This window comes from Oikopleura dioica, chromosome 2 (genome assembly GCF_907165135.1).
Source record: "Oikopleura dioica chromosome 2, OKI2018_I68_1.0, whole genome shotgun sequence".
Taxonomy (NCBI): Eukaryota; Metazoa; Chordata; class Appendicularia; order Copelata; family Oikopleuridae; genus Oikopleura; species Oikopleura dioica.
Genome location: NC_137292.1, coordinates 1,137,903 through 1,153,015, shown reverse-complemented (window position 1 = coordinate 1,153,015; position 15,113 = coordinate 1,137,903). Strand labels below are relative to the sequence as shown.

Genomic DNA, 15,113 nt, shown 5'->3' with positions numbered 1-15,113 from the left:
AATTATTCAAATCTCACCCCCGCTAACAATTTGCACAAATCTACAATCTCTATTTATTCGTTCTCGTTTTTTACGCTTGTCGGAGTCAAAAAAGAACTCGACTTTGAATAATATCGAAGAATCTAAATACAAATTCAAGATATCAGGAAACAACGAATTTGAATTTATTTGGGTTGAAATTTGAAATGGAACAGTCAATTAAAATTTTTGAACTTGAAATCAAAAAAAATGAAGATACATGCTTTTCACGGTGGCTTGGCTCAGCAAACTGTTCAGAAACCTGAGACTGACTGAGGTTTTCAAACAGGTTGCCGAGCCAAGCACAGTAGAATCCAACAGATTCGTGAAATTCGGAAAAAAGAGGACAATAAAATAGAATATTTCTGAGATTGGGAGAAATCGGACAATGAAATTTCATAAAAAACAGTCAGCGGCGGGGAAAGATTCTTTTTCATCTTGTTTCTTCTCGTTGCGTTTTCTTACTCTTTAGTCTTTGAAAGACCGTGGGCTTCGTGAGTGCTCAGAGCGCGAACAGTAGACATGTTCTGAAGAATAATGTAAATCTGGGATTCTAGGGCTCTCTGTCCATACGACGGGAGGGGGGCTGGGAACCCCGAAGGGACTAGAGTAAGGGGACTGGGAGTACCTACTTGGGGTCCCGGAGGGGACGAAGCCCCTCGGTTAGGCTTCGGGTTAGAGCCTACCCCACCGATAACCCCAAATTGTACCTTATCTATCAGTTCGACATATCAAAACATACCACTGGCAAGACAGACTTTCGTCGAACATCTTTAGTCTTCTTCTGCTCCTCCTTTTTCTTCTCAGGCGCCGGCTTCTTTTCTTGGGCTAATAAATGGATGTTCAACAATCAAAAAAATCAAATCAGCGAATTCGAAATCCTTTTAGCGGTGGCGATGACAAGGTCTTTTATGACTAAAGCTTTTAGTGATGAAACTTTAAGCATATTTCAATACATTTGAAGCATGCAAGTGAAGCAAGAAATGACAAGCAAAGAAACACAAAAACATGGTGAAATTGACATTGAGATTAAAAATCAGGAATTTTTTCTTGTGAAAAAATTTTTGAACAGTCAAAACAGGCTAGGGTGGGCAAATGGTGGATGGGACAGGGCTCAGAATCAGTGAAGAAAAGCTGAGTCAGGGTCTGAAGGATCTCTACGCGACTTTCTTGTAGGGATCTTTAAAACCTTGACTCAGGTTCTATACACAGCTTCCCGAGCCCAGAGAGGGTTGTTTGAGAAGAGGGATCTGACTCACATCTAATTGGCTTATGGAAAAAATACTGGTTTCTGATCGGTCAAATCAGCATAAATTTTTGTTGAGATATAACTTTCGATTTTCTTTTTGGCAAAAATTGGTAATTTCCAGTTTTTGTGCTTCTGATTTTAGTAAAATAAATGGACTCTTTAATTAATAACTGTAAAGATAAATGACACCAGCGGTTTTTAATATACCTGTTGGGGTACCTTTCACTCACTTTAAAAATCATCTGAATTCGAAATATTTTTAGCAGGCTGCTTCATTATTAGGGCGAAAATTAAAGGTATTCGCTTTAATTTATCGCTTTTTTGGAATAAGAATTTTAAGGGACCTCCCTTGAGTTTTCACAAATAAAATAAAAAGCGTGCAAGAAGTGAAAAAGACGAAAAAATGCTCTTTTCAGCACAAAGAAACGAGCGAGATCACGTGACATCAAATATAATATGAAAGTTTGGTGGTTTTTGTGTGTGTTTTACCGAGTCACGTGCAAGATAGAATAGATAAATATATATTAATATTATCGAATAAATTAATATAAACATATTTATGAACAAAGATGCGGGCGATGCGATTCTTTTCTCGAAATTAGTGAATTTTAAATTTTCAAAATTTGGAATTTGAATGTGAATTGTGATGGATTTTTTTATAAATGCGTGAGATAAGGTATTTTCGTGGCTCAATCAAGGAGAGAGAGTTTGAGAAGATCAGTTCACATCCAAATCTGCTTCTTCTACGGACAGGTCGCGGAACTCGTGCTCAATCTGAAGGAATAAAGATACTCGAGAAAGCGCTTAAAATGAAGAAGCCGCGAAATTTCCGAAGCCGTAAGCGGCTTTTCGACTATTCTTGAATGATTTGATAGCGGCGCCTTTCGTAGCTTCTTCACTCGGAGCCGCGAGCGGCTTGTAGACCGTGATTGTCCTTTAATAGACCCATAACTTCGCCCGCAAACTTACGTCTCCCATAGAAATCTTGGCGGTAACATCGTAGCCCTCAATTTGATCCTTCATCGGATTCAAAGTAGCTTGCTGCTGAATACGTCGCCACGCTTCTTCGCGCTTTTGAATCGTCTGAAAAAGTCATCCTTGAAGACCGAAATGGAACAAAAGAGATCAATACCTGCTTTTCTTTGAGCCTGTCACTTTTGTACGCCGTCGTGCACTCGTCGAAGAGATGTTGGTCCATTTCCATAAATATCTTTGAAAGTGGTTCAGCCTTGCTCGATCAAACTGACGATAATAAACTCGAGAAGACGCTTGCGACTTTGAGCACTAGAAAAATATTGAAATATTGAAGCCGCAGACGGCTTTTCGAGTTTCTTTGGGAAAGAAGGAGGCTTGAACCCTGTCCTTGAGAGCGTTGTAGATGAGCCCGTGAATAGTCTTGTTCCAGTGAGACTTGGAGTTGCGGTAGAGAGGTGGGAACATTATCGGCAGGATGACCTTAAAATTCAAGATGAGTATCAGCTGCAATTAGGTCGAAGTAGATAACTATCAAAACGCCCAGATGTGAGAAGACCAGAAGAGGGCGCAAAATACGGATGTATGATATAAAGGGGATTTCTGCAAGAAATATTACAAAACACTCAAAATGAGACTGAATGGTTTTTACCGCAACTTAACCTAACTTTACTATACTTGTAATTCTTTCAAAATATCCTTAACAATACCGTATTGTCCAAACGAAAACTGACCTTTGTATGATCCTGTACCAAGTTAATAAAGTACTCATTGTTCCAGTAATACAGTGCTCGTTCAGCAACCTAAAACATCGTCTGAATGAGCTCTAGTTGTCTTCCTCGAACCTGGAAATGCGGCGAAGCAACGCAACGGGCAAGCTGAGTAAAGAGAGGTCGCATGATCTTCGCGAATTCTTCGTGTTCGATAACGTCCAAGATTTCTTCGAGCTCGTTGAGGAACATAACTTCTTTGGGCGAGTGCGTCTTTGGCCAGAATTTGAGCAGTCCGTCGATCACTGAAAGAGATGGTAAGAATCGTAGAAATCGTGAAGTCGCAAACGGCTTCTTGATTAATTTACCTGGAGATGTAAGAGACGGATCTTTTTCAAGGAACTGGACAACGCAGTAAGCCAACTGTGGATGATAAACCGAGAGCGATTTGAGCTTGTGAAGTGGGAGAAGCACCTTCAGCAAGAAAATCTAAAGCAAGGGTCAGAAAAGAGCTGCGTTTGAATAAGCTACCTTGTGTTCTTCCTTGAGTGGCAGAGCAAAGCCGTTGATGATCGATCCGAGAATTTCGAGGAGCTCGGCGACGCCATTGTGGCGCTCAGTTTCGTAGACAAAGCGGTAGAAAATGTTGTTGATCTGTTTTTAGGTTCTTTTGTATCTTTTTACAGCTTTTTTTCTGCAAAAATCACGTTTACTCTTTCTTTTTAATCCTTTTTGAAGGCTAAGAGGCTGTTCTTAAAGCTTCAAGATGTCTAAAATAAAATCCCTCGTCTAGCAGTACCCTTGAAACCCGAGACTAGGCAGATTAAACTCTAGTTGAATCGTTTAACTGCTCAGTCAAGAATTCGATGTCTAAATATACAGTCGAAAAGCCGCTCGCTGCGAAATTAAGACCCGCGAAGCGCGGCTTTTATCATTAATATCTCGAATTCTGCGATTAAATTCCAGAAGAACCGTTCCTGTCGTCTGATATAAGCTCTGAGATTGAGGAACTTGCCATAAATTCGATGAAGCGTCGTTTTCAAGAGATCTCGCTCGCGGGGATCCTCGGAGTCGAAGAGTTCGAGCAGCTGGACGACGAACCGCTGGTCGATGTATTTCTTAGCAACCGTCGGCTTGAAATCGGGCGACTCAAGGAAACGGAGGAAGAACTCGTAGACGAGCTGAAGATGCGGCCAGGAGGCTTCGAGGGTTGGCTCGTCTTCTTCTGGGTCAAATTCGGCGCCGTTTGGGCTGGTTGTTGGAGGCAGGGAGCGGAAGGTGTTGACTGCGAACATTTCAATGGCGACGGGGAAGATATTCTCTGAGATGACGCCCCTGTTGACGGCGACGTAGTCGACCATTTCGTTGAGCGCGCCTCGTTTCACCTCTTTCCATTTCAAGTCGGACAAGGGATCGGCGATGAAGTCGAACAGCGTGCAGCACTGCTTCAGCTTCTTGATGAACAGTTCTTCTGTTTCAGAAGGCTGAAAGGCAAAAGTAAGAAGAAAAAACAGGAATTCTTCTGTTTGACAACCGAGAAGCCGCTTAAACTTATACCAGGTAAGATATAACAGTGTGTTCTAGAGGCTGCTAGCGGCTTCTTGATTGATCATAATTACTCAGGAGGAAAAATGGAAGGGAGCTTACGATTGTGTCTTTGAGAGCTGGAAGTCTGGTGAGCTCGCGGTTTTTGGTGATGTTGAATCGAGACGAGCTCTGGCGTTTCGTGTTTTCTTTCTTCACCAGAGGTGCGTTGTCGTACATAGCCTTGGAGACCATGGATTTGGGGGGCTCGTCCTAAAAGAACTTAGGAACACATAATTTTAGCACAAGTTCAAATAGTAGATTCTGAATTATTTGGTTACATTTATGATGATTCTTATATATAGGCAATTTTAATTATTGAATAACACTAGTATTTTAAAATTGTTTATAAGATTTACCGTTCGTTTTCCCATTTTCAGCTCAAATTAATTTCTAAAAGTACAAATTTGTCGATTTCTCTTTCGGAGTAAAGAAGGAATGCAAATCAAACTGAAATAGTGAGGGCTCTAGAAAGAGACTAAGGAGATGGCAGATAAATTTGAGGAGCTTCGCCGTTCGTTCTCTTCTGCAGATCTTGGAGCAACTATTCGATAAAGCGCGCTGATTGGAGGAGAGCGCCCTACGCGACGCTCGATCCAGAAAAAAGAGCTAAAAAGGCCCAATTTTCCCGAAACCCCAATTTGCTGAAATTGCGCGAAAGAATCATTTTTGATTTATTACAAGTTGAAACTTAATAATGACTAATAACACTTGAACTCTCTTGAACATTTTCATGATTTTTTTCTAATAAGAGTTTATTTCAAAGCTTTTTTCTTTTCAATGATCTTCTTGGTTGTAAACTCCCCGGTGAGTGAACCGGAGAAATCTGACGACAGTGGTTGTGCGGCGATTTTGATCAGGCCCTAGAAAAACAGGCCAGCAATAGCGAGTGTGATCGGGACTTGGCTTCACTCGATGAAGGACGGCTGAAGTTTATATTGTCAGTTTCGACTTCGGGAAACAAAAGGTCACCTTTAACTTTTCCGTCCAAAAGATTTTCCATCATCTTTCCAATATTGACAGAAAGGCAGCCTTCAATTTCCTCTTCTACTGGATACCAGACGTCTTTGTACTAAATCAGAGTTGCAAATTTGCTTCAAGGTTTGAGTCAGAAAAAAAACTCGTAAAATTTGCAACCCTGAAATATATATCCAAATCCCCGCCAGCCCCCTTTAGAATCGTTATCATTGAGTTATCCCGGTGAGCATCAATGCCCAACTTGTCAACTGGAGTTTTCTCGTTGAAAAGAGCATCCATAATCGCCCTTTTCGGATCAATTTCATTCAACAAAGAACCGGTAGGTAGATCAAGAACCTCTTCGCATTTCTCAAGTAGAAAGAGACCCAAAGTGCAAATCTCATCGAAATAATCGTGGAAGACATTGTCGATTTCGCTACCGTTCAGTTCGATTGATCCATCGTTCCTGAAAAAGATGATGAATAAAAGTTTTCTGCAGTATATGATATACTGTAAATCTACTAATGGTGAATTCAGAAATGGTTTCTCATTGAAAACAGAGCCCTCGGTCTTCAACTTCCCGTCAAACTCCTTTACTTTGTTCCTTTCTTCCGATGTTGTGTTGTAAAAATTCTCAGAAAGATGCTCCAATCTATCGCTTAGATCTTTCGGGACGTCGTGATTTTTGACGAAGAAGAAGCCAACATCTGTGATAGCCGCTAGAAAAGCTTTGGTCGTCTCTTCATCTCTGTTTTTGAGGAGCTGAAAATCAATCCTTGGTATTGTAAAAGTGAGTTTTTCCGGCATTTTCGCTTTGAACAATATCTTTTCTGAGCTTGGTTAAATGGTGATATTTCACGAAATTAATTTCCTGTTTAATTCATTTCCGGTGTATTTATCAAGATTTGCAAAAATTTTGCGGCACAAACTCGGGGAAGGTTAAATCGCACTTTTTGATAAAAAAATTCCTAAAAAATGATGATTTCAAATGATGAATCTTCAATGAACAACGAATAATGATCAAGTACTCTCGTCCTCACTTAATTCTTGTAATACTTGAGCGTCAATAAGAGTTCCGGCTGATTAGAAATTCGGGAATTGGTCAAAAGTTCATTGCATAAGCTGTCGTTTCCTGATGGATATTTATTCATTGGCCACAGATTCGATGAGAGATTTCTTTTCAAGATGTTCAATTTATCTAATAATCTTTTCCCTTACGATTTTATTCATTTTTTGGAATCAACAGAAAGTGATTTTGGACAATTTTTCGTTCGATGAAAATGACCAATTTTGCGGAGAACCATCAAAGTTATCAATGCCTAAAGAAAACGACAAGATATTAATTCCTATTCTCGACTGGGGACCAAACAATCAACTGCAGGCTTTTCTTGAAGCAGTGTTCATCGCGAGTTCTTTGGGGAGAAAAATTGCTGAACCGGTTTTTCATCCTCACTTCACCCAAAAAGGAGCAAATGACCTGAGGCCTGATGCTCGTTTTGATGTTGAGTTCTTTCTGCAGAAATTTGAGATGATAGGGAAAGTTCTTCAAGATAAATTATCTTAGATCTTAGATAATGAAATGAGAAAGGAAACACTTATTTTTGAGAACAAAGTAAGAGGCATCAGTAGTTGGTGATTTCTGTGGCGGGTCTGTCCGGACGATGCTCTTCACGAAAAGCTACGGGTATGAGAAAAAGAAGAAAACGAAAATTCTAGAATGGGCAAATCTTGCATCCTACTATGGTGAGCGAGAAAGACCAGAAAACTGTATTTTCTTTGAGAAATTCAGTCTTTAATTTTCCGAACGAGACCGAGTAATTATTTAAAGATGCAAAAAACAACTGATCGAAGGGCTGGAAAATTTTTGACAATTATCAATGAACATGCCCTTATAAGTTTCAATGATAAAATCATGTTCAATTGAAGGCTATTGAAGATAAGCGTTGTAACGAGCCCTTCTTTTCAGGGCTGTTTATGAACCTAACGGACAATATTATCCCGAAACAACTTCCAGTTGTCGATGCGATCAATGAAACAATTATCCAAGAGCTTTACGACACGGATGAAAATTGCGTTTTGCTGGAAAATCCTTGGGGTTCAATCAGCCCCGTAAAAATTGTCAACTTCCTTAGTGGAAACAATAAGGACATGGGCTCACAAAAGATTTCTTTTACTTTGAGATTCATCAAAGAGCCCGAAAAGATCATTCATACGAAAAAATCGTCGAAATAATCTCCCAAACCCGCCGCCCAAAATTTATTCGGCAAATCGCTCAGGATTTCATGCGAAAAACCATGCCCGGAAAAACTCTTCTATTTCACTGGCGATATGACAAGTGGGACTATCTCAACAACCCTGGAGTCCACGATAAGAAGAATTCTTCGATGAAATTCATCGATCAGATTCGGAACGATCCGCGGCTTCTAGCGAAAAGACTGTCGATGATTTCTGAAGAAAATGCGATCGAATACATATATTTCGCTTCTCCTCGAAACGATTGGCCATTCATCAAGAAAATAACAGCTGGACTTCGTGGCGTTGAATTTGTTAAAGCATCTTCGCTCGAGACATTTGTCAAGAAAACGGTCTTTTCCTGTCCCGATTTTTGCGGGAATTTTGACGATTACTTCTCTCAAATCGAGCAGGAACTCGCCCGACTTTCTGACATCTTCATCTATTCTTGCTTCAGCTCATGGAGCTCAAATGTCTTGATCGATCGTCTGATCGACGGAAAGAATGAAAATTACAATAACATCCAAATCATCGCTGAAATCAACGAAGAAAACTACAGTTCGTCCTGCCTGCCCTTTTTTCACAGCTCAAAAAAGAAACTTCAAAACTAGAGTTTTTTTTATATAAAAAAGCAAACCACCAGTCGCATATATTTCAATCACACCAGATCTAGATACAGTAAGATAGTAAAACATAAAATAATTTTAAAAACTACATTTTGACTTTCAAATTTTGAAATTTTCGCAGGAAGCAAATTCATAAATAATTATTTCATGCAGCCATTTTCTTTTTAGTAGGAAAAGTAAACGGATGAGAATGAAGAGTCGAAGATAGAACCTGAAAATAAAATTAACCCTTTTGTCTTCTCTCAGACCTCGGCCACCTGAGAAGAAAACCTGAGTAAGGGCCTCAAAACGGCTTCCCATAGAGACTTGTCAGACCCTGACTCAGGTTTTCTTTTAAGGTTTCCGACCCTAGACTTGTTATCTCAAGGAATTACCGTCGTATAAAACCATTGGTTGACAAGTAAACGGCAAGTCTGGTCGAAAATCGTCTCCAGCACATTCCAACTCGTTCCCATCCCTATCTCTTCCGCATAAATCTACTCCAGCTTCGACTTCTTTCGAGCAAGTATCTCCTGTTTTGAGGAGACATACGTCCAAGCAGAAGAATACATCCTTTGTTAGCTCGTATCCGTCGCCGCAAATTCGCTCTGGCTCGCCAATTTCGTTGATTTTGAAGTTGCTCAAGGTCTAGCGCCAAATTTAAGAATCGAGTTGATTAAGGATACCCTACCTCTTTGTCTTTTCGCTTGATTCCTCTGATTATTTCTGATTTTTTTCTGTCACAAACAGTTCTCCCTCGAGAATGGGGAGAGCCAAGAATTCCGCTCAGAAGAGCAAGAATTATCGCTATTTTCGCCATTATTCCAATTTTTGTTTGATTCGATCTATTGTTGTTTTTGATCCTTTCGTGTTTGAATGTTGCTTTTTTCGTTGGTTCTTGTTGATTCTGTTTTGTTGGTCGTTTTTTCTGAGTTGAGTTGATGCTAGTCTATACGAATCCTCTTCTTTTTGAAACTAAAAAAATTGTTAGTAGTTTGTTTTTTCACAAGAAATAACCGTTTGGAGATGACTTTTTGGTTGATTTAAATAATATTTCTTTTAAATAAATATTTAAGTTATAATTTTTAGATCCGAAAACGAGCTTTTATAACCACCCGTTCCCGGAAAAAGAGCGTCGCTCGAGATCTGAGAACCGGTTTTTTCCAGAAAAACTCGCGGGCAATTTTCCGGGAGAGAGTGACTGTACAATCATACGGTAATATTACGCACTTTGGGTCAATTATGTAGATTTGCGCTCATCAGAAATAAACCTGAGGCAAAAAATGCTGAAGATATGATGATCTGCTGCAACTCTCTCACAGTGAGTTTTTAAACAGCGCGCGCAAAAAAGTTGGCGGTTAGATTTTGCTCTCTGGCGACATCGCCGTAGTGGAAATTTCCATTCAAAATCAACGATGTTCTAGAAAAAACCTATTTTAAACCGGATAAATAACTCGAAGCCGCTTGCGGCTTAAAAAATATGATCAATTTTTTGCTCAAGAAGCCGCATGCGGCTCAAAATTTCAGAAAATTTCTTGTTGTTTTTCTTACCTTATAGAATTAGATCTTATTCGTTGAAGTCTTTCTTCCAATGCAAAAGCAAACGCCATCTTGACCCTTTTTAAAAAAGCCCTTTTGAAATCTCTAGAATGCCTTCATTTTGAAAAATTCGAAAATTTTCCAAAAATAAGTTGACAAAACGAAATGCGCAGTCGTAAGCCTCTCGAGAAAAATTTCCACGTGACGCGAGGCCCAGAGGCGATAATGACTCAATAGAGTGGAAAAATTTCAACATCTGTCAGGGTGCCAAAACTGACAAAGAAGTTCAGACTCTGTTTAATTTGCCAAAAACGCAATGAAAAAATATCTTCTTGGGAAAATTCTGTCGATACAAAAATTGGAAGAATTAATCTTGAAGATGAAGTGCTCTTGAAATCTTCTCCGTTTATCTTTCTATTTGAATTTCCGCATTTTGAAAACTTTTTAAATTAAAAATCATGTCTTCAAAAATCTGGAAAAAGGTGAAAAATAGAGTTCGTCAGTGGTCGGCAAAAGTTGGCTTGAGAAAATTGACCACAGACTCAAATCAAGGAATAAGCAAGGTTCTCCATTTCACCACTGATTTCTCCATTTTTCCATTGAGAACTTTGTGAAAGAGATTATCCAGGAGCTCTATTCGCGACGGTTTCTCCGCTAAAATCAGAGGGTGTCGACGAGATGACGGACTTTTCAGAGCTCACGGAATTGATTCTCAGGGAATTTCACGGCCAAAAAGTAAGGTTTCATGAAAGGAATGGCGCGGGAGAGAATTTTTAGCTTGAAGATCTGAAAAACTCCTGGAAAGCTGCGGATAAAGACAACAAGGGAATTAGCTGCAGGACATTTCACAAGCTTTTAGCTAGGAACGGCTTCAATTTTTTTTCTTAAGGGTGTCAACATCGATTTTCAAGCCAAAGAGCCACGCAACTTTACCTCCAACAATCGGGGACCAACAAGTCAAGTCCTTCAGTTATCTCCTCACAAACGGTGTTCGCCAATTTCTTCATTTTTCCGACCTCGCCGGTTTCATAAAATCACGAACTGTCGAACTTGGAATGCCACGATGGCTGAAACGGGATCACACTTTTATCATTTCGGACGAAGATTCGTGGACGAAAGATCGAGCGCTTTCTTTTTTGAGCAGAAATTGGGGGAAATTCAGAGAGCTGCTCGAGAATGAATTTGTGGATGAAGTGATAGAGAAAAGTTCGCTGAGAAAGTTTTTGTTGGAGAAATTTGGGATCTATTTCGGTGACAAAGATTTCGATGAGCTTTGGGATTTCTTGAGCGATGGGCAGCGAATTTCGAGGTTTTCAGGTTTTTCAAATAAGGACTTCAAATTTTTCTAGGACAAATATCGTCTGGAAAAAGCTAAGCAACCATATCAACCCGGGCTCAACTTGTACCTCGATTGATCTTGAGACGAGGGGGCAGAGTTCTCCTGAAGAGGTTGCATCGAAAATCATCACAGAATTGGCTTTAGCAGATCAAATGCTTGTTCGAAGAATTTTTCACGGTTTTGACAAGTTGAAGCGAGGAAAACTTGATTCAAGAAGATTTCATCTGGCGCTTCAGAAACTTGGGATAAAATTGAAAATGAAGGAGCAGCGACTTTTATCACAGTCTGAGGTAATTCATCTTAAAAATTCAGTCGATAACAGCATTGAAGGTATTTGAAAAGGATGAAAAAACCGTCCTCATCGAAAAACTACTCGCTCGTGTTTCAGCTCTGAATCTTATCTCCTGCAAAAGATAGTCAAATAGACCTTCAAATCTTAAATGTTAATTTCTTTTTGACCAAAGATGAAAAATTTCTTTCGCACGCAGAACGTGCCCTTCGTCACGATGGACGACATTTGATATCGTAAGTCCGCGGAGACGCTTGAGCGTTCAGAACGGCCGCGTCCGATGATTGTCTCGGGCCACGTTTTCCGCACCACGCGTTTCGATGGGGGTCATACGCTTCTCGAAAATGATTATAATTATGTTATAAGAAATTATTGAAAATCCAATTTTTTCGTAAGAAAAATCTTTGAGCAAACACATCTTCTCGGAGAATTTGCATAGGAGGTCAAAGGTCGTATGAGAATGTGAACGCCTTTCGATTTTTTTACGATTTCGGCCAAAATCGTAAAGAAAAAATAAACGAGAAGGAAAGAATGCTGAGAAGATTACGCTCGAATATATTTCAAAGATGTCTAAGGGTAGACTCATTTTCTTCAAGTTCCGCAAATCTGGCGCTAGAAATTAATGGAAAAATCGAAAACTTTGACTTTTCGGCCATCTGGCTGCGGTAAAAAAAATCTCTCTCAAAAAGTTTCTAACATAAAATTTTAGTTTTAACTGCCATTGCCCGGATTGCAAACAAGAAGGATCGGGGCAGAAAACAATTTCTCCCTCAGACTGGCCCGAAGAAATAAAGCTAGAATACGCGGCGTTCGAAGGGGACTTTTTCAAATTTCGAATCGAAGGAGAAGATCACGAAGGGATGATTCCTGGTGAGATGCTAAGAAAATATCTCAGGAAAAGTTTTATTTGATCAAAAACTTTTTTGACAAAAACCATAAATGTTGCTAAAATTTTGGGAAAACGATTTTCAAAAATGACCTTAAATTGACTCCCTGAAGGGACCTGGGCGAGCAGCGCTGAGCGAAACTTCACCCGCTCGCCGTTTCTATTAGAAATAAGATTTTTTGAAATTTCTTTTTGTAAATTATATCTTCCAATATTCAGCTTTCTGTTCCGATTCTTAGTTTTTCTCTATCATTTTTGGTTGATGAGCTAGCGAGAAAAAGAGGAGCCCAACTTCAAAAGGCATCAAGTCTTGCAAATTTTATTTTTTCTTCATGAAACTAGCACCATTGATAAGCGCGTTAAATTCTGAATAGATTCCACCCAATCAGCTAAAGTAAATGGGTACTCATTGGCGTGTAAGGCCAGATAAAGAAAACTGCTTAGCGCGCGCAGCTGGTCGCGGCACGGCTGGACGCTCCGATTTAGCTATTTTGGGCTTCCTGGACATGATTCCCGCTGGGCGGGCGCTAAGTTATCTTGTTTATCTGACCTTAAACGTCAATGAGTACCGATTTACTTTAGCTGATTGGGTGGAATCTGTTCAGAATTTAACGCGCTTTTCAATGGTGCTAGTTTCATGAAGAAAAAATAAAGTTTGCAAGACTTGATGCCTTTTGAAGTTGGGCTTCTCTTTTTCTCGCTAGCTCATCAACCAAAAATGATAGAGAAAAACTAAGAATCGGAACAGAAAGCTGAAGATTTGGAGATAAAATTTACAAAAAGAAATTTCAAAAAATCTTATTTCTAACAGAAACGGCGAGCGGGTGAAGTTTCGCTCAGCGCTGCTCGCCCAGGTCTAGACTCTAGAATCTAGAGTATCGAGGTACAAATATCATTTGAGGATCAGGGGCCCTGATTCAGGGCGAAGGCATCCACTTACGGGATCAGATAGATTAGTCCATAAATTATTGGCTATATATATATATAAATATTGAAATTATGCATTCTCAAAAAACTGTCGAAAGAGACGAAAATCTCCGCTTAAATGGCTCGACAAACATGACCTACCACCGATTCCCAAACGACTGGGTGCCTGAAATCGACTTTTCAAAAACTCTCCACGAAGCTGGACAATACGAGTTGACCACAAAAATCGCCACCCATGGATATTGCATCGTCAAGAATTGCTCAACGATGAAAAATGGCGTCCTTGAAGTTGCTAGGAAGATTTCCGAGCCAATTCCTAGCGTTTATGGGCTGACCTTCGACGTCGTCAGCTTGCCGAATCCGAACAATATCGCCTATTCTAGCGCTGGCCTCGATCCGCACATGGATCTGGTTTACTTTGAAAGTCCTCCTGGGCTTCAGTACCTGCTCTGTAGGAGAAACGATCATGTTGTAAAAGGTAATCTGACGCAAAATCATTCAGAACAAATAATTTCTCAAGGCGGCGAGTCAACTTTGATCGACGCGTTCGAAGTCGCTGAGCATGTAAAACGAGCTTACCCGGATGATTTCGAAATTTTGTCGACAGTTCCCGTTCGATTCCAGAAAATTCACTGGGAGCGCGAAAACCCGGTTTACCTCGAGTGGGAGCAACCTCATATTGTGTTAGATTCCAGTGGCGATATTTCCAGGTAGAAAATTAATGAAAAAACAAGGAGGAGAAAGTTTTAAGGGTGAACTGGGCACCTAGTTTTGAGGGGGTTTCTGACAGTAACTCAATGACGGATCAGTATTTGAAGGCCTACAGAAGGTTTTTGAAGGAAATAGAAGGGTCAAAAACGAGTATGGTTCGAAGACTGGAGCCAGGAGAATGCCTTGGTAGGATGACAAGTTCTATCTCGTCAAAAGGGTCGTTGTTTTAGTTTTTAATAACCGACGGATGCTGCATGGAAGAAAGGAGTTTCAGCTCAATGGAGGAGTCCGCCATCTTGAAGGTTGATCGAAATTAATTGAAATGATAGCCAATGCTTTTTTAGGAACCTATACGAATATTTGCGAATTTCGTTCTAGAGCTCAAGTTCTAGAATGCCTTCAAGGCTGTGGAAAACTCATTCAAAAAGTCGGAAATTCAAACGCCATCTGAATTTATTTTTTTAAATGAAACAGAATACAATGATTTCTTGGCAAAAGTCTATTTTTTTTCTTGCTTTTCTTGAGAAAATTTGAATGTCAAGGATGCAGGACTAAATGAGTTCAGGGGAATTCAAAAACACTTCATTTATTTTTCCATGGAATGACGATAAGAGTGACTGTTTTTATCGCAGAAATAAAAGTTTCATAGTTTGTCAAATTGCAGGTTATAGAGTTTTAGTTCATATTTTACGTTTTTCTTGCGTAACTTTCGGAAAATGCAGTTTTGCAACAATTTCAAGGTGAATTCAAGGTGACCGAGCCGAAAATACAAATTTGGTAATTGAAATAAAAAAAATCTACAAACTCAAGGTTGAGGAGTTCGGGTCCGAACTTCGGGATGTTTAAATCCCTGTCGGGTCCCAGTTTGACGGAGCAGGAGAAGGGATTTTCGGGAGTGGGTCTATCAACTTCGCTATCGATTTAAAAAAAATTCAGAAGAAAAGATTCTGATTCTGACGATTTTTGAGTAAAACAATTTATGGAAGTGTATTCTTTGATTACCAATAAGATTGCTGTATTTGGTTTACCGACCAATCAAAATAATAAAAAGATAAAATCACTTCAATAACTTGATCCCCTTACCCTTACCTAATT

At 39.7% G+C, this 15,113-nt stretch overlaps 5 protein-coding genes across 7 annotated transcripts; 3 read left to right on the top strand and 2 right to left on the bottom strand.

Annotated features, from left to right (window-relative positions):
- Nucleotides 1-142: 142 nt before the first annotated feature.
- Nucleotides 143-5,028, bottom strand: LOC145700116 (serine/threonine-protein phosphatase 2A 56 kDa regulatory subunit delta isoform-like). Of its 3 annotated transcripts, none has more exons than XM_081777372.1 (13): nt 4,893-5,028; nt 4,597-4,746; nt 3,931-4,433; nt 3,481-3,607; nt 3,318-3,438; nt 3,085-3,254; nt 2,974-3,042; nt 2,633-2,722; nt 2,400-2,480; nt 2,237-2,350; nt 2,004-2,041; nt 761-848; nt 143-545 (listed from the first exon to the last, which is right to left on the bottom strand). In XM_081777372.1, exons 1-13 carry the CDS (start codon nt 4,905-4,907, stop codon nt 480-482), a joined length of 1,632 nt encoding a protein of 543 aa, XP_081633498.1. In that variant the 5' UTR covers nt 4,908-5,028; the 3' UTR covers nt 143-479. The 3 variants fall into 3 exon arrangements, 2 of the variants coding, with proteins under 2 accessions (XP_081633498.1, XP_081633500.1); XM_081777374.1 differs by having other exon boundaries at nt 2,400-2,485; nt 2,638-2,722; XR_014134155.1 differs by lacking the exon at nt 143-545 and having other exon boundaries at nt 778-846; nt 1,475-2,041; nt 4,893-5,027.
- Nucleotides 5,029-6,668: 1,640 nt separating this feature from the next.
- Nucleotides 6,669-8,409, top strand: LOC145696312 (uncharacterized). Its single transcript, XM_081773325.1, has 3 exons — nt 6,669-7,030; nt 7,417-7,585; nt 7,636-8,409. The coding sequence occupies exons 1-3, from the start codon at nt 6,806-6,808 to the stop codon at nt 8,331-8,333; spliced, it is 1,092 nt and encodes a 363-aa protein (XP_081629451.1). The 5' UTR covers nt 6,669-6,805; the 3' UTR covers nt 8,334-8,409.
- Nucleotides 8,336-10,033, bottom strand: LOC145700121 (uncharacterized). Its single transcript, XM_081777379.1, has 4 exons — nt 9,879-10,033; nt 9,019-9,302; nt 8,723-8,975; nt 8,336-8,559 (listed from the first exon to the last, which is right to left on the bottom strand). Exons 2-4 carry the CDS (start codon nt 9,145-9,147, stop codon nt 8,513-8,515), a joined length of 429 nt encoding a protein of 142 aa, XP_081633505.1. The 5' UTR covers nt 9,148-9,302; nt 9,879-10,033; the 3' UTR covers nt 8,336-8,512.
- Nucleotides 10,034-10,356: 323 nt separating this feature from the next.
- LOC145700120 (uncharacterized) lies at nt 10,357-11,628 on the top strand. The gene is made up of 4 exons (XM_081777378.1): nt 10,357-10,601; nt 10,644-11,175; nt 11,216-11,495; nt 11,536-11,628. The coding sequence occupies exons 2-4, from the start codon at nt 10,922-10,924 to the stop codon at nt 11,620-11,622; spliced, it is 621 nt and encodes a 206-aa protein (XP_081633504.1). The 5' UTR covers nt 10,357-10,601; nt 10,644-10,921; the 3' UTR covers nt 11,623-11,628.
- Nucleotides 11,629-12,948: 1,320 nt separating this feature from the next.
- LOC145700119 (uncharacterized) lies at nt 12,949-14,520 on the top strand. Its single transcript, XM_081777376.1, has 5 exons — nt 12,949-13,785; nt 13,828-14,017; nt 14,059-14,204; nt 14,249-14,320; nt 14,363-14,520. Exons 1-5 carry the CDS (start codon nt 13,380-13,382, stop codon nt 14,467-14,469), a joined length of 921 nt encoding a protein of 306 aa, XP_081633502.1. The 5' UTR covers nt 12,949-13,379; the 3' UTR covers nt 14,470-14,520.
- The last annotated feature ends 593 nt before the right edge of the window (nt 14,521-15,113 follow it).